General features: G+C 49.3%; 1 protein-coding gene across 1 annotated transcript in view; it reads right to left on the bottom strand.

The window, feature by feature from the left end:
- Positions 1-17,267, bottom strand: part of LOC106910241 (scavenger receptor cysteine-rich domain-containing protein DMBT1-like) — a 35,492-nt gene extending 18,225 nt beyond the window's left edge. Inside the window, exons 1-21 of the mRNA XM_088009836.1 lie at positions 17,019-17,267; positions 15,357-15,537; positions 13,680-13,739; positions 9,414-9,728; positions 9,128-9,160; positions 8,912-9,043; positions 8,779-8,831; positions 8,130-8,318; positions 7,475-7,594; positions 7,251-7,354; positions 6,057-6,161; positions 5,253-5,440; positions 4,956-5,155; positions 2,782-3,076; positions 2,207-2,521; positions 1,921-1,953; positions 1,705-1,836; positions 1,572-1,624; positions 923-1,111; positions 268-387; positions 44-147 (exon numbers count right to left, since the gene is read on the bottom strand). Coding sequence (XP_087865962.1) covers positions 44-147; positions 268-387; positions 923-1,111; positions 1,572-1,624; positions 1,705-1,836; positions 1,921-1,953; positions 2,207-2,521; positions 2,782-3,076; positions 4,956-5,155; positions 5,253-5,440; positions 6,057-6,161; positions 7,251-7,354; positions 7,475-7,594; positions 8,130-8,318; positions 8,779-8,831; positions 8,912-9,043; positions 9,128-9,160; positions 9,414-9,728; positions 13,680-13,739; positions 15,357-15,408 — 2,792 coding nt within the window. The 5' untranslated portion in view covers positions 15,409-15,537; positions 17,019-17,267. The remainder of the gene's footprint in view (positions 1-43; positions 148-267; positions 388-922; positions 1,112-1,571; positions 1,625-1,704; positions 1,837-1,920; positions 1,954-2,206; positions 2,522-2,781; positions 3,077-4,955; positions 5,156-5,252; positions 5,441-6,056; positions 6,162-7,250; positions 7,355-7,474; positions 7,595-8,129; positions 8,319-8,778; positions 8,832-8,911; positions 9,044-9,127; positions 9,161-9,413; positions 9,729-13,679; positions 13,740-15,356; positions 15,538-17,018) is intronic.
- Positions 17,268-17,491: the final 224 nt, after the last annotated feature.

Here is a 17,491-nt window from a genome sequence, read left to right as displayed (position 1 = left end):
TGTCATACAGGGATCTGACAGCCTGTATCAAAGGGCCTGGTACCCCATATTCCTGGAGAACCAATAAGCCGTCTCGACAATGGAGGCACGGAACATGGTCCACTCAGACTCAATGTCCCCCACATCCCCTGGAACGTGTTTGAAGTTCTGGGAGTTAAAGCTTCGTCTCACAGGGGACTCTGCCAGACGTTGCCAGCAGACCCTCACTACCCGTTTGGGCCTGCCAGGTCTGACCGGCTTCCTCTCCCACCACCAGAGCCAACTTACCATCAGGTAGTGGTCAGTGGACAGCTCCGCACCTCTCTTCACCCAAGTGTCCAAAACATACGGCTGCAGAGCCGAAGAAATGTCAACAAAGTCGATCATTGAACTGCGGCTTAGGGTGTCCTGGTGCCAAGTGCACATATGGACACCCTTATGCCTGAACATGGTGTTCATGATGGACAATCCATGACAAGCACAGAAGTCCAACAACAGAACACCACTTGAGTTCAGATTGGGGGGCCATTTCTCCCAACCACGTCCCTCCTGGTCTCACTGTCATTGCCCACATGAGCGTTGAAGTCCCCCAGTAGAACAAGGGAGTCCCCAGGAGGATCAACATTAGATTCTTTTTCTTCTTTTGCTCTTTCCTTTGGTTTATTTTGTTTGTATTTGCTTTTAATTCCTGTCAAAGCACTTTATATTACCTTGTTGCTGAAAATGTGCAATATAAATAAAATTACCTTCCTTTACCTCTCCAGTATCCCCTACAAGGAGTCCAAAAAGGGTGCATAATCTGAACTGTTGTTCAGTGCGTAAGCACACACAGTCAGAACTCATCCCCGCACTCATAGGCGGAGGGAAGGTACCTCTTGTTCACTGGGGTAAACCCCAACGTACAGGCGCCGAGATGGGGGGCAAAAAGTATACCCACTCTCACCAGGGGCAACTCTAGAGTGAAAGTATATCCAACCCCTCTCAAGGACACATGGCTCGAGGTGTTATGGCACCTCAAGCCATGCGTTGAGGTGAGGCCGACCATTTCTAGGTGGAACCTCTCAGTCTCACACACTAGCTCCGGCTCCTTACCCACCAGAGAGGTGCCATTCCACATCCCAAAATCCAGCATCTGCAGCCGAAGAACAGATCGTCAGGACCCCCACCCTTGGCCATCACCCATCCTACACTGCACCCAACCCTCTTAGCCCCTCCCACAGCACATGGGAAGGGGGACCCATGTCTCCTCTTTGGGCTAAGCCTGGCCACCAGGCGCTTGTCAGCGGGCTTAGCAAGTTTTTCCCCCAGAAAACTTGCTAAGCCCAGTGGTTGAGTGTAAGTAAGTAGCCTGGTGGCCCACCAGACTTATACAGAAAATCCTGCATCATCATCTTCATCCATCATCATCATCTTCATCCTCTTTAGGCCCAAAGATCAGGGGCAGGTTGATGCCCCTGATGATAATGCAACATTTTTTACAGTGTATATCAATATACATTCCTTTTATTACTTGTTTTCTAAACCAATAATCAGGATGTTGGAGTCTGTGCTTCTTCAAGCTTTGGTCCATCTTCAGGATTCTACACTCTCACAGTCACCTGGTTCTTCACACCAGCGTCTGCTCTCTTCTTCTCACCTCGCTCATCTTTACAAACAATATTAGAACAAACTTACTGCTGGATTCACTGCAGATATGACAGATTTGCTACAGATTCAGATGTTTACCAGGCGAGGACCTACGGTGCCATTTGAAGTAACGGCAGCAGAGAAAGATGTTGAGGATGGCAAAAAGAAACTCTAGAATGGACAGCAATATGATGGCGATATGTTCTGGAGAATAAACGGCTGATGGAGGAGCTGGAGCAACAGACAAACATCAAATACATGAAAAGATTCAAAGACTCGGCTGAAATTGCTGAAAATTCATCAACTCAGTCGTACCTGGTGTAGTTACTCTAAACAACGCCTTAGATTCTGCAGGGAAAACAGGAAGAGAAAAGTTTCAAGTTGACCTGTACAGCGTAGATTTCAGTTCACATGCTGGTGATAGTGGATACTAGATTGAAGCTACAGCTACCCTGGGCAGATTGACAGGAGCAAGGCAGCAATTTTGCACCATCAGTTTTTCTGACCAACACCAGCAGGAGCAAACAATACAAACAAGGGCTGCAGAACGGAAATCAAACCAGCGATCCACTGACTGCAGGGTGAACTCCATCAGACTGACCTGAACACACCACACCAGCGTCCTCTTTGTGTCCGCAGTCGGAGATTTCCTGGACACCCGGACAGAACCACAGGTTCTGCTCGTTCCCGGTGCAGTTCAGCTCGTCTAGGTGAATCGGTCCGCTCCCTGGAGGGAACAATCCATTCTGACCCGTCACCCTGAGAGCGGTCCCACAGCCCAGCTGGGCGCAAACCACCTTGGCTTCTCTCAGGTCCCATCTGTCGTCACACACCGTGCCCCAGTTCCCGTCCTTCCATACCTCCACCCGCCCGGCACACTGATCCTCATGTCCCTCCAGCCGAACGGACTGATGACCTGAAGACAACATGACCAGGATGTTAAAGCAGGAAGGTCACACCTGAAAACAATCCAGTGACTGAATTCAGACATCACTGATTCTACAGATTCTAGATGAGAGACTCTTACCTGCAGTCTCTAGAGTTCCTCAACTGTTACAACATCAATATGGTTTCATTTCATAAAGTTAAAGGTGCAGCTTCACCACTGAATCTTCCTCATTTTAAAACAGTTTCAACATAAATGTACTATTGTCTTGGGGAATCAGGAAATCTCACCACAAACCACTTCTGTGGTAACGTTGCATCCTGCCGTAAACGTCTCTAAGCAGTTCTGCAGACGGCGGTCCCGGTACACACAGTCCTGGAAACACTTGCTGTCGTGAGGTGCAACGATTTCCTTCATAATATGAACTCTTCCGCATTTCAGGTCCTGGCAGATCCACTCAGTCAGAGTGTCTAAATAGTCCGGTGGGAGTGGAACCGCCTCCCCACTCCTGTTTCCAGGCATCCTGAGAGTCCACCTGCATGTGCTGCCGAGGTGATGAACGTAAGGGTCGTCTGAGGGCACAGAGGGTCACAGAGCAGAGGATGAAAACTGAGAAAATACTCAAACATCATCCACTGAGGAACAAATCTGGACCAGAAATCTGCAGCAACCTGAAGGATTTTAGAAACATAGAACAGAGCGTCATCAGCGTAGCATGATAAACAGATGATGATGTTAAATAGTCTCAGCAGAGCTGCAGAACATGTGCGGTTATCCTAACTGGCAGCAAAGCTTGTGGTTCAGATACTTGGCGCTGATCAATTAAAGGTCACGACCTCAGAGACACAGCAGTGGAAACGATGCAGGAAGACGCTGTGATCAGAGGTCAGATCAGATCAGAGGACAGACCTCTACCAGAGGAGACTAACTTTCTGTGCAGATCCTTTTTACACACGTCTGTTAATCATCTGCTTCCTGCAGAGCCTTTGAATGCTGCTCAGCGTTTCTCCAACACCGCTTCTACTCAAACAGACGGTTCTGTTAGTAATCCAGAACCTTTGGGCCCAGCAGTCGAGGCTTGGTCAGCCTCCATCGTCTGTGTGATTCTGAAACGTTTGTTATTTTAACCTTTAACCTCTGCAGCTCTTTCCTCACCCCAGCACCATTTATGGTTATTATCATGAATTCACTGGACTGCAACAGCAAATTGGAACAATTATGTTTTAAACTTTTGACCATATTGCGTACATTTATTGATTAATCAGAAAACCAATCACACTCCTCTCTGACAGAGTATCAGCATCAAGCTAAGGGAATTGTTTTAAATTTGAGAACAAAGTCAGTATGAGCAGAGGAAAGTTATAAACTCGGGCCAGCCGGGCCGCTCTGACCACCTGAATTTCTAGACCAGCCAAGGTGCAGAGGGGATCCGTTTTGGTGACCTTGCTTTTTCACTAGAGCGGTTCGCAGCCGAGTGTGAAGCGGCCAGGATGATTTGGAGCAGTGCCTCCAAATCCAAGGGTCTAAAGCCGAAAAAGGGCAGAGTGCCTTCTCTGGGTGGGAAAGAGGTCCTGCCCCAGGTGGAGAGTTGAAGAATCTCGGGGAAGAATGGAGCGGTGCATGGGTGCAGTGAAGCGCTGTATTGGTCTGTCGTGGTGAAAAGAGAGCCGAGTCAAGGGCAAAGCTCTCGATTTACTGGTCAGTCTACATTCCTTAACTCATCTATGGTCACGTGCTTTGGATCGTGACCGAAAGAATAAGATGATAGATACAAGCGCCCGAAATCAGTTTTCTCCGTAGGAGGTCTGGGGTCTCCGTTAGAGAGAGAAGCTCATTCATCCTGGATGGACTCGGATTAGATCCGCTGCTTCTCCACGACAAGAGGAGTCAGTTGAGGTGGCTCGAGCATCTGGTTGGGATGGACGCCTCCCTGGTGAGGTGCTCAGGTCCCACTGGGAGGAGGCTCAGAAGAAGACCTGGACACACTGGAGGGACGATGTTTCCCCGCTGGGAACGCCATGGGATTCCTGGAGGAGCAGGGATTTAATGTTCCACCAAAACTCACTGTGTGTCTGATGGGGTCAGACGCTGAGGGACAGGAAAACTGTCTCTGTTACACGTGTAACTCCTGACAGGTTTCCTCCAAGCATTCATGTTTTATCAGATATGTTCTGTTAATCTGACAGGACGGGATTTGATGTGTAGATTAACACCAGACGGTCAGAGACCCTCGGACTCTGGTCGGACCCTCTGGTCTGAGACCCTCTGATCGGAGACCCTCTGGTCAGAGACCCTCTGGTCGGAGACCCTCTGGTCGGAGACTCTCTGGTCGGAGACTCTCTGGTCGGAGACTCTCTGGTCGGAGACTCTCTGGTCGGAGACCCTCTGGTCGGACCCTCTGGTCGGACCCTCTGGTCGGAGACTCTGGTCGGAGACTCTCTGGTCGGGGACCCTCTGGTCGTACCCTCTTGGTCGGGGACCCTCTGGTCGGACCCTCTGGTCGGAGACTCTGGTCAGAGACTCTGGTCAGAGACTCTGGTCGGAGACTCTCTGGTCGGGGACCCTCTGGTCGGGGACCCTCTGGTCGGGGACCCTCTGGTCGGACCCTCTGGTCAGAGACTCTGGTCAGAGACTCTCTGGTCGGGGACCCTCTGGTCGGGGACCCTCTTGGTCGGGGACCCTCTGGTCGGACCCTCTGGTCGGACCCTCTGGTCGGACCCTCTGGTCGGAGACTCTCTGGTCGGGGACCCTCTGGTCGGACCCTCTGGTCGGACCCTCTGGTCAGAGACTCTCTGGTCGGACCCTCTGGTCGGAGACTCTCTGGTCAGAGACTCTCTGGTCAGAGACTCTCTGGTCGGGGACCCTCTGGTCGGGGACCCTCTGGTCGGGGACCCTCTGGTCGGACCCTCTGGTCGGACCCTCTTGTCAGAGACTCTCTGATCGGACCCTCTGGTCGGACCCTCTGGTCGGGGACCCTCTGGTCGGACCCTCTGGTCGGACCCTCTGGTCGGACCCTCTGGTCGGACCCTCTGGTCGGACCCTCTGGTCGGACCCTCTGGTCAGAGACTCTTGTCAGAGACTCTCTGATCGGACCCTCTGGTCGGACCCTCTGGTCGGACCCTCTGGTCAGACCCTCTGGTCAGACCCTCTTGTCAGAGACTCTCTGGTCGGACCCTCTGGTCGGAGACTCTCTGGTCGGGGACCCTCTGGTCGGAGACTCTCTGGTCGGGGACCCTCTGGTCGGACCCTCTGGTCGGACCCTCTGGTCGGACCCTCTGGTCGGAGACTCTCTGGTCGGAGACCCTCTGGTCGGAGACCCTCTGGTCGGAGACCCTCTGGTCGGAGACCCTCTGGTCGGACCCTCTGGTCGGACCCTCTGGTCAGACCCTCTTGTCAGAGACTCTCTGGTCGGACCCTCTGGTCGGACCCTCTGGTCGGACCCTCTGGTCGGACCCTCTGGTCGGACCCTCTGGTCGGACCCTCTGGTCGGAGACTCTCTGGTCGGAGACTCTCTGGTCGGAGACTCTCTGGTCGGACCCTCTGGTCGGAGACTCTCTGGTCGGACCCTCTGGTCGGAGACTCTCTGGTCGGAGACTCTCTGGTCGGGGACTCTCTGGTCGGGGACTCTCTGGTCGGGGACCCTCTGGTCGGACCCTCTGGTCGGACTCCCCTACGTAAGAGAATGGAAACGTTTTCCACAGCAGCTGGTTGGACAAAAACAGTTTCTCCTTCACCCATCATCATCATCACCACCACCAGTCCATCCATTCATCCGTCCGTCCATCTTCTTCCCTATATCCGGGGTCGGGTCGCGGGGCTAGCAGCCTAAGTAAGGAGACCCAGACTTCCCTCTCCTCAGCCTCTGTTCCAGCTCCTCCAGGGAATCACAAGGCGTTCCCAGGCCAGCCGAGAGACATGGTCCCTCCAGGGTGTCCTGGGTCTTCCCATCCTACTGGTAAGACCTGAACTCATCAGGTCCCACCTGAGGTGGCTCAAGCATCCTGACCAGACCCCTGAACCACCTCAGGTGGCTTCTTTCGACATGGAGGAGCAGCGGCTCTACTCTGAGTCCCTCCCGGATGACCGAGTTTCTCATCCTATCTCTACGGGAGAGCCTAGACACCTTACGGAGAAAACTTGTCGCCTGTATCCGCAATCTCATTCTTTCAGTCATGACCCAAAGCTAATGACTGTAAATGAAAGTAGGAACGTAGATCGACCGGTAAATCGAGACCTTCACTTTTAGACTCAGCTCTCTCTTCACCACAACGGACCGGTACAGTGCCCGTTTCCCTGTAGACGCTGCGGCAATCCGCCTGTCGATCTCCTGCTCCCCTCTTCCCTCATTCGTGAACAAGATCCTGAGATACTTAAACCCGGAGAAGGCACTCTACCCTTTTCCGGTTCAAGACCATGGCCTCGGATTTGGAGGCACTGAGCCTCATCCCTGCCACTTCACACTCGGCCGCGAACCACTCCAGTGAGAGCTGCAGATCACGACGTGATGAAGCCAACAGGATCACATCATCTGTAAAAAGCAGAGATGCTATCCTAAGGCCACCAAAACGGATCCCCTCAACACCTCGGCTGGTCTAGAGATTCTGTCCATGAAAGTAATGAACAGAATCGGTGACAAAGGGCAGCCTTGGCGGAGGCCAACTCTCACCGGAAACGAGCCCGACTTACTGCCGGCAATGCAGACCAGACTCCGACATCTGTCATACAGGGATCTGACAGCCTGTATCAAAGGGCCTGGTACCCCATATTCCTGGAGAACCAATAAGCCGTCTCGACAATGGAGGCACGGAACATGGTCCACTCAGACTCAATGTCCCCCACATCCCCTGGAACGTGTTTGAAGTTCTGGGAGTTAAAGCTTCGTCTCACAGGGGACTCTGCCAGACGTTGCCAGCAGACCCTCACTACCCGTTTGGGCCTGCCAGGTCTGACCGGCTTCCTCTCCCACCACCAGAGCCAACTTACCATCAGGTAGTGGTCAGTGGACAGCTCCGCACCTCTCTTCACCCAAGTGTCCAAAACATACGGCTGCAGAGCCGAAGAAATGTCAACAAAGTCGATCATTGAACTGCGGCTTAGGGTGTCCTGGTGCCAAGTGCACATATGGACACCCTTATGCCTGAACATGGTGTTCATGATGGACAATCCATGACAAGCACAGAAGTCCAACAACAGAACACCACTTGAGTTCAGATTGGGGGGCCATTTCTCCCAACCACGTCCCTCCTGGTCTCACTGTCATTGCCCACATGAGCGTTGAAGTCCCCCAGTAGAACAAGGGAGTCCCCAGGAGGATCAACATTAGATTCTTTTTCTTCTTTTGCTCTTTCCTTTGGTTTATTTTGTTTGTATTTGCTTTTAATTCCTGTCAAAGCACTTTATATTACCTTGTTGCTGAAAATGTGCAATATAAATAAAATTACCTTCCTTTACCTCTCCAGTATCCCCTACAAGGAGTCCAAAAAGGGTGCATAATCTGAACTGTTGTTCAGTGCGTAAGCACACACAGTCAGAACTCATCCCCGCACTCATAGGCGGAGGGAAGGTACCTCTTGTTCACTGGGGTAAACCCCAACGTACAGGCGCCGAGATGGGGGGCAAAAAGTATACCCACTCTCACCAGGGGCAACTCTAGAGTGAAAGTATATCCAACCCCTCTCAAGGACACATGGCTCGAGGTGTTATGGCACCTCAAGCCATGCGTTGAGGTGAGGCCGACCATTTCTAGGTGGAACCTCTCAGTCTCACACACTAGCTCCGGCTCCTTACCCACCAGAGAGGTGCCATTCCACATCCCAAAATCCAGCATCTGCAGCCGAAGAACAGATCGTCAGGACCCCCACCCTTGGCCATCACCCATCCTACACTGCACCCAACCCTCTTAGCCCCTCCCACAGCACATGGGAAGGGGGACCCATGTCTCCTCTTTGGGCTAAGCCTGGCCACCAGGCGCTTGTCAGCGGGCTTAGCAAGTTTTTCCCCCAGAAAACTTGCTAAGCCCAGTGGTTGAGTGTAAGTAAGTAGCCTGGTGGCCCACCAGACTTATACAGAAAATCCTGCATCATCATCTTCATCCATCATCATCATCTTCATCCTCTTTAGGCCCAAAGATCAGGGGCAGGTTGATGCCCCTGATGATAATGCAACATTTTTTACAGTGTATATCAATATACATTCCTTTTATTACTTGTTTTCTAAACCAATAATCAGGATGTTGGAGTCTGTGCTTCTTCAAGCTTTGGTCCATCTTCAGGATTCTACACTCTCACAGTCACCTGGTTCTTCACACCAGCGTCTGCTCTCTTCTTCTCACCTCGCTCATCTTTACAAACAATATTAGAACAAACTTACTGCTGGATTCACTGCAGATATGACAGATTTGCTACAGATTCAGATGTTTACCAGGCGAGGACCTACGGTGCCATTTGAAGTAACGGCAGCAGAGAAAGATGTTGAGGATGGCAAAAAGAAACTCTAGAATGGACAGCAATATGATGGCGATATGTTCTGGAGAATAAACGGCTGATGGAGGAGCTGGAGCAACAGACAAACATCAAATACATGAAAAGATTCAAAGACTCGGCTGAAATTGCTGAAAATTCATCAACTCAGTCGTACCTGGTGTAGTTACTCTAAACAACGCCTTAGATTCTGCAGGGAAAACAGGAAGAGAAAAGTTTCAAGTTGACCTGTACAGCGTAGATTTCAGTTCACATGCTGGTGATAGTGGATACTAGATTGAAGCTACAGCTACCCTGGGCAGATTGACAGGAGCAAGGCAGCAATTTTGCACCATCAGTTTTTCTGACCAACACCAGCAGGAGCAAACAATACAAACAAGGGCTGCAGAACGGAAATCAAACCAGCGATCCACTGACTGCAGGGTGAACTCCATCAGACTGACCTGAACACACCACACCAGCGTCCTCTTTGTGTCCGCAGTCGGAGATTTCCTGGACACCCGGACAGAACCACAGGTTCTGCTCGTTCCCGGTGCAGTTCAGCTCGTCTAGGTGAATCGGTCCGCTCCCTGGAGGGAACAATCCATTCTGACCCGTCACCCTGAGAGCGGTCCCACAGCCCAGCTGGGCGCAAACCACCTTGGCTTCTCTCAGGTCCCATCTGTCGTCACACACCGTGCCCCAGTTCCCGTCCTTCCATACCTCCACCCGCCCGGCACACTGATCCTCATGTCCCTCCAGCCGAACGGACTGATGACCTGAAGACAACATGACCAGGATGTTAAAGCAGGAAGGTCACACCTGAAAACAATCCAGTGACTGAATTCAGACATCACTGATTCTACAGATTCTAGATGAGAGACTCTTACCTGCAGTCTCTAGAGTTCCTCAACTGTTACAACATCAATATGGTTTCATTTCATAAAGTTAAAGGTGCAGCTTCACCACTGAATCTTCCTCATTTTAAAACAGTTTCAACATAAATGTACTATTGTCTTGGGGAATCAGGAAATCTCACCACAAACCACTTCTGTGGTAATGTTGCATCCTGCCGTAAACGTCTCTAAGCAGTTCTGCAGACGGCGGTCCCGGTACACACAGTCCTGGAAACACTTGCTGTCGTGAGGTGCAACGATTTCCTTCATAATATGAACTCTTCCGCATTTCAGGTCCTGGCAGATCCACTCAGTCAGAGTGTCTAAATAGTCCGGTGGGAGTGGAACCGCCTCCCCACTCCTGTTTCCAGGCATCCTGAGAGTCCACCTGCATGTGCTGCCGAGGTGATGAACGTAAGGGTCGTCTGAGGGCACAGAGGGTCACAGAGCAGAGGATGAAAACTGAGAAAATACTCAAACATCATCCACTGAGGAACAAATCTGGACCAGAAATCTGCAGCAACCTGAAGGATTTTAGAAACATAGAACAGAGCGTCATCAGCGTAGCATGATAAACAGATGATGATGTTAAATAGTCTCAGCAGAGCTGCAGAACATGTGCGGTTATCCTAACTGGCAGCAAAGCTTGTGGTTCAGATACTTGGCGCTGATCAATTAAAGGTCACGACCTCAGAGACACAGCAGTGGAAACGATGCAGGAAGACGCTGTGATCAGAGGTCAGATCAGATCAGAGGACAGACCTCTACCAGAGGAGACTAACTTTCTGTGCAGATCCTTTTTACACACGTCTGTTAATCATCTGCTTCCTGCAGAGCCTTTGAATGCTGCTCAGCGTTTCTCCAACACCGCTTCTACTCAAACAGACGGTTCTGTTAGTAATCCAGAACCTTTGGGCCCAGCAGTCGAGGCTTGGTCAGCCTCCATCGTCTGTGTGATTCTGAAACGTTTGTTATTTTAACCTTTAACCTCTGCAGCTCTTTCCTCACCCCAGCACCATTTATGGTTATTATCATGAATTCACTGGACTGCAACAGCAAATTGGAACAATTATGTTTTAAACTTTTGACCATATTGCGTACATTTATTGATTAATCAGAAAACCAATCACACTCCTCTCTGACAGAGTATCAGCATCAAGCTAAGGGAATTGTTTTAAATTTGAGAACAAAGTCAGTATGAGCAGAGGAAAGTTATAAACTCGGGCCAGCCGGGCCGCTCTGACCACCTGAATTTCTAGACCAGCCAAGGTGCAGAGGGGATCCGTTTTGGTGACCTTGCTTTTTCACTAGAGCGGTTCGCAGCCGAGTGTGAAGCGGCCAGGATGATTTGGAGCAGTGCCTCCAAATCCAAGGGTCTAAAGCCGAAAAAGGGCAGAGTGCCTTCTCTGGGTGGGAAAGAGGTCCTGCCCCAGGTGGAGAGTTGAAGAATCTCGGGGAAGAATGGAGCGGTGCATGGGTGCAGTGAAGCGCTGTATTGGTCTGTCGTGGTGAAAAGAGAGCCGAGTCAAGGGCAAAGCTCTCGATTTACTGGTCAGTCTACATTCCTTAACTCATCTATGGTCACGTGCTTTGGATCGTGACCGAAAGAATAAGATGATAGATACAAGCGCCCGAAATCAGTTTTCTCCGTAGGAGGTCTGGGGTCTCCGTTAGAGAGAGAAGCTCATTCATCCTGGATGGACTCGGATTAGATCCGCTGCTTCTCCACGACAAGAGGAGTCAGTTGAGGTGGCTCGAGCATCTGGTTGGGATGGACGCCTCCCTGGTGAGGTGCTCAGGTCCCACTGGGAGGAGGCTCAGAAGAAGACCTGGACACACTGGAGGGACGATGTTTCCCCGCTGGGAACGCCATGGGATTCCTGGAGGAGCCGGACCAGGAGGCTGGGGAAGTCTGAGTCTCCCTGCTTAGGCTGCTGACCCCACGAACCGACCCCGTAGAGGTTACCACAGCAGGCCTCAGCAGGTAGACGCATCAAGAGACTTTCACGTCTCTCAGGGAACAGAGAAAGGTGGGATATGCAGACTGCCTTCTAGTGAACACTTTGAAGGTTTTGAAACAAATCTTCTTCCTGGCCAGAAGGTTAGAAAGAAAAGATTCAGAGCTCTGCTGTCTCACTTGGAGGTGGACTCCAAAGACGAGGCGTTGGGATTCAGGTCTTTTGTAGTGGGGATCAGTCCTTATACGCAGCGCTGAGGTTTATTGCAAGTGGGAAGTTTGTCAGTGAGGTTTGCAGCAGTGATGTTTTCATCTCAAGGACTGATCAGGTAGTGAAGCAAAATGAATTCCAACAACAGACATTTAAAAACGTAGATCTACCCTCAGTGGGGCAAACTCTCACAGGAAGAGGTCTGGCAGACCCAAAGGAAGGACTGAAACAAAGGACAAGTGTCTGAGCGTTAACAGCTAGACTGATAGGTGGCGCACAGGACAACAGCTTCTAGCACAGCTTAATAGCGGTTGCAGTCATTTCAGCAACCACTGAAATTACTACGATTACTTCTGATAAGAATAGTTGGAGTTGCAGGTTTGACCAAGCAAGTTGCAACAAGAAAGCCATTGCTAAGATGTTAGAATATGACAAAGAGGCTTGCCTGGGCCATGCAACAGCACTGTGGGACTATTAAAGACTGGGAGAAGGTGCTACGGACCGATGAATCACAACTTTCAATCTTCGGTTCATCACACAGGGTGAGATCCGTCTGGAGTTGGACACATTCTGTAGTCACGTCAACCAACACAACCCTACGGCGTCCAGAGTCTTAAGGAACTCTGGGTGAATCTGACCGAGGAGCTTTTTAACCCCCTTGGTGACCTCAGCACCAGAGACTGGAGAGCCTGACCCAAAGTCTCCAGGTGCTGCGTCCTCAGTGGAAGAGGTGCTGTTGGGCCTGAGGTGGACTTGGACGTATTCTGCCCACCGACCCAAGACGTCCCAGGTGGAGGTCAGCAGCACACCACCCCCACTATAATCAGTGTTGGTGCTGTACTGCTCTCCCCCTCAAGCCGCCATGTTGAAGTCGTTCTCCATGACATCTTCAAACTCCTCCCACCCAGAGTTTTTGCCTCAGCGACCACCCGAGCCGCATGGTCTGCCGGTACCCATCAGCTGCTTGCGGGGTCCCATCGGCCAGAAAGGCCCGACAGGACTCCTTCTCCAGCCTGACAGCATCAACCACCGCCGGTGGGTTCAAAGGTTATAAAGTTACTAATAAAGACGTTGTTGTTTTTCAGATCAAAGACATGAACATTTCTTGACCTGGTTCACTTTCAAACAGCACCACTTATGTACAAAGCAATAAACAAGCCGTTTCCTAGAAAATATGTCCCAACGTTTCTCAGGGGCAGCAAATAGAAACATCCAGATGCGAGAAGGTGCTGCTGTGAATCCGACAGGGAGAGATGGAGGACAAGCAAAGGAGAACAGGCCTGAAGACGGAGAACTGAAGTAAAATTAGCTCCTGCTTTCATTTGACAGAACATTTAGGTTTTCTTGTCAGAGTGCGATTCTGCTTCCTTTCCTGTAGTGGTGTGTTTCCCTTCCTGTGATTCTGCGGGTAAAGTGAGGATCTGAGGCTGAACCTGTTTGTCTCAATAACTGCAGCGTGTTTGACGCCAGCCTGCGTGGGAGCGCTGCAGCTGCTGCATCGCCCAGAGGCACTTCCTCAGCAGGTCACCCCACATCCTGCCACCGCCGCAGCATCACACTGCATGCTGCTGCGCCTGATGCGGGCCGAACCACCGGCACCAGAACAGCAGGACATGAGTTTGGCTCTCTGTCGGGAGGAAAGGCTGCAGATCAACGTCTTACTCACCGTCCATGTCTTCAGGTGGCACTTGGACCCCAGCATCTGGAGTGGAAGCATCGAGAAGAGCTGAAATGACGAATAAAGGGAGTTTAGTTTTTAATTTGAGAGCAGCATTGTGAAGCAACAAGCTGCAGAAACACAGAATATGTACAACAGGATTCTGGATTTAAAACACGCGGACTGGGAGATTCATCCGTTTCAGTTTGCAGTCGATGGAGGGAAACTATCAGAGCTGCCTCACCTGCACCTTTAAATATCTTTAGTTTTGATTTTTAAACCAAACACACTTCAAGAGAAATAAAATCCTGGAAGGAAAAACTGGAAAAATTATCCTGAATAAAAAAATGTACAAAGACTCCTGATTAACACTGAAGCTCAAACTAGTATTTTAACTATGGAGATTAGAGAGAACTACTCTTGCTCTTTTAAAGTGAGCATGTGGAGCTTTGACTCCTTCACTTCTGGTCTGCAGACAGTAGAACTGCAATGCTTCGGTCTGAATTCCCCGTTTCTCCTGTTCTCAGGCGTTTTACAGAAACTCGGTATTTTAAATGTGAAGGAGACGTTTCCACCCCTTCAGCCATTTCTGTAGTTCGGTAGCAGCGATTATCTACCGGCAGAGAAACTTTCTACCTGTTGGAGCCAGAGTCTGACCCAGAGCAGCAGAACCTGCAGAACCGCGCATTCACATGAACGCTTGGCAGTGATGGTGTTACTGGATTTACTCCCTCTGCATCCACACCAGCTCCCTACAACATGGAGCGTAGTTTAACTACAGTCCATGCATGTCAGATGACTCTTCAAATATGAATGCTACCACAATATGAATGCATTAAACGAAGCCTGGACATAATGAAGGAGTTAGCTAACGGAGCGTCACCGAATTGGATCATTTTTGTTCCCCGGGACAAAAACAGCAAAAACTAATAATTATATCCAAAGCATGCAGAGCAGTTGAATCCTCCAGGAGGCAGCTAGCAGCTAGCAGCTAGCACACAGCGCTAACAGGAGGCTCAATGCTGACCACCGGCCAGGACGTCTCTACCGACACACAGCATTCATGTCTACAATCAGCTTTGCTGGCCCTTTTATTAGCAGCTTAGCGCTTCGCTGTGTCCCTCGCCTCCATAGGGAAGGAACCGACCCTCAGTCAGACCAAGTCTTCCAGAAAATCCCTCCTGATATCCTGGCGGAGGTTCCTGAAACGCTCGTCCTTCAGGTCTCCAAAAACGGACGTTCCCCTCTGATGTGGGAACGTTCCCGAGAAAACCGACATTAACCAGAAGAGGCTCTGATGCCGCGGCGATGTGAGACTCCTGAGCGTTAATACACGCATTTCTGAGCGGTTCGACTCGCTTACCTGCAACTGCAGCAGAACTGAACTCAGATACAAAATCACCGCCAGGAAAAAAAATGGCCGATTCTCAGAACTGATTAGCTGGAAGTCATGACCTTGTTCAGCATTTCCACAGCAAGTGGTGACGTCATAGACAAGGACAGGTTACAGGCAAGAGAGAAAAATGAACAGACTGAAAAATATAACCCAGAGAGAATAGAAAGACATTTATGCAGCATTCCTGGACACTCAACGTACAAAAACAACATTTATGGGATAAAAAAGTGGATTTTGTATGACATGTCCCTTGTAAGCTCTGCCTTTCAGCCTGTGAATGTAAAGTTTACCTGGAGAGAGCGAGCTCAGCTGGAGGATGAAGAGGAACTGAAGCAGCTTCATCTTGGTGTCACAGCGAGGAGATGATCCTCCACATGAACCTCTTCTTCTTCTTCTCAGACTGAACTCTGCATCGCAGCAGGAAGTGAAACATCAGAGGCTCCAACTCTCTTCTTCTGCTTTCAAAAACGGCTGAGCGTGAAAAATAAAATCATTTAAAGCAATAAATGATGTGCCAAGCTGCTGTGCCTAAATACATAGTAAGATGTCTGTCCTGTTGGTGTGCTAACCAAACTGTGCAGGTCAAATGGGACAACTGTGTGTCTGCACCCTTCTGTGTCCGTAATGGAGTCAGACAAGGAAGCACTTTATCCCCTGCATTGATTCATCTCTGTATGAATGAGCTCTCCAAGCAGCTCAACCTGTGTAGAACTGGCTGTATGGTTGGAGATACAATTACAAGTCAGTTCATGTATGCTGATGACTTAGTGGGTTTAGTCCAAGTTCAGCTGGTCTTCAGAAGCTGCTCAATGTGTGTTCAGCATACGGTGAACGACATGATGTTCAATTCAGTCCATCCAGAAGTCTGATTTGGTCTGTCGCTCTCAAGAGGACAAAAACATGGCGTCCCCTGATGTCAAGCTGTCTGGGATCTTACTGAACGTCTCAAATCAAGTCAAACATCTTGGTCATGTGTTGGCAGACCGTCCGTCTGATGCTGGGGACATTTACCGTCAGGTTCAAATGTGCTCAGCCAAATGTCCGGTCCGTAAGTTTGGATTCTGTCCTGATGAAGTCAACCTGAACTTGTTTAGGTCATATTCTACATCGCTGTCTGTGGTGCAACTTTAACCAAGCCAGCCTCCAGAGACTCAAGATGTTTTATAGCGATGCGTTAAGATTTTGTTAAAAAGGCCCAGGTGGACCAGAGCCAGTCAACTGGTTGGATCAGCTCTTTGATGGCTGTTTGAGAAAAGCTTATGTATTCACTTATTTGCCGTTTAAACCAGTCTAATAACAGAATTATCCTGTTAAATATAGTGCAGCAAGATACTCATCTGTCCTTGGGAGACATTGGTACGACTGCCTCCTGAATGGTTCGGGGTCTCTTCATGTACTTTTTATTCTCTTATTTCATTGTTTTTCTTTTTAAAGTGATTTGGACTTTGAGTCTGCAATAAAATCTATCTAATAATAACAAAGAAAACCAAAGAGACGTGATTTTAAGTGAATTACAGAAACTGCAGAAACATTTGCAGAACATAAAGGACAGGAAATCTGTTCCAAAACGTTTAATTACTTTCTGGTTTTGTCAATGAAGTTGTTGGTTCTCATTTTAACCGACAGTTGCAGATCGGACTCAAACATATTTTAAAAATGATTTCGAAACAAGTTGAACATGAAAATAAAATCCTTTGCAGCATAATGAAGGATGACACCTTACTGATGGATTAATATTAAATTTCTCTTTGGGACCAATAATGTAACTGAATTCATGCCCCGGTTTCACCGTGAGATCTGGGGATGAACCCAAGAACAGAGGCAGCTGAACACCAAGAGCCTTCTCTCACAGCCGTTTATGTTTGCTACTTAAAAGTAACATTTCGTTTTAGCATTAAATTAGGCAAATCGCAGTTAAAGTGACAAAATGCCTGGACGTCCTAACATCTTACCCAAACCGTGCGCTGCTATAAACCGGGCTGCTACCAACACCAAACATTTCAGCTCCAACCTATCCTCGGTCTTTGGTTGCCGTTAAGCTGCCTTTGTGTTAACAGTTAAACCGGAAGTTTCCCCTTCACAATAAAAGCATCAGACCTAAAAAAAAAAATCAGAAATCTCATTCCCACCATGATTAAAACATTTAGAAACATTTGTGAAGAAAATTTCCGTGTAGAACAATTTGACTATGTTTTTAAAAGTGTAGCATCAGATAGAGGCCCTGATGCTACACTTTTAATATAACTAGTATAATTCTTTGGAGAAAACAAAAATGTTGTTTGGTGCAGTTTTGGAAAGCGTTAAGCAAAAAGAACTTATGACAACAATGAAGCAGGGCGTCATCGCCACAATACCTAAACCTGGATACGATTAAATGAACCTGAATCATCCCAGACCAATCAGACTTCTCAATACAGATGATCAA

Source organism: Poecilia mexicana, unplaced genomic scaffold, assembly GCF_051168715.1.
Source record: "Poecilia mexicana isolate PSO_F unplaced genomic scaffold, ASM5116871v1 scaffold_11, whole genome shotgun sequence".
NCBI classification, from domain to species: domain Eukaryota; kingdom Metazoa; phylum Chordata; class Actinopteri; order Cyprinodontiformes; family Poeciliidae; genus Poecilia; species Poecilia mexicana.
Note: the sequence above shows the minus strand (reverse complement) of the source record. Positions and strands in the feature narration are given on the sequence as shown.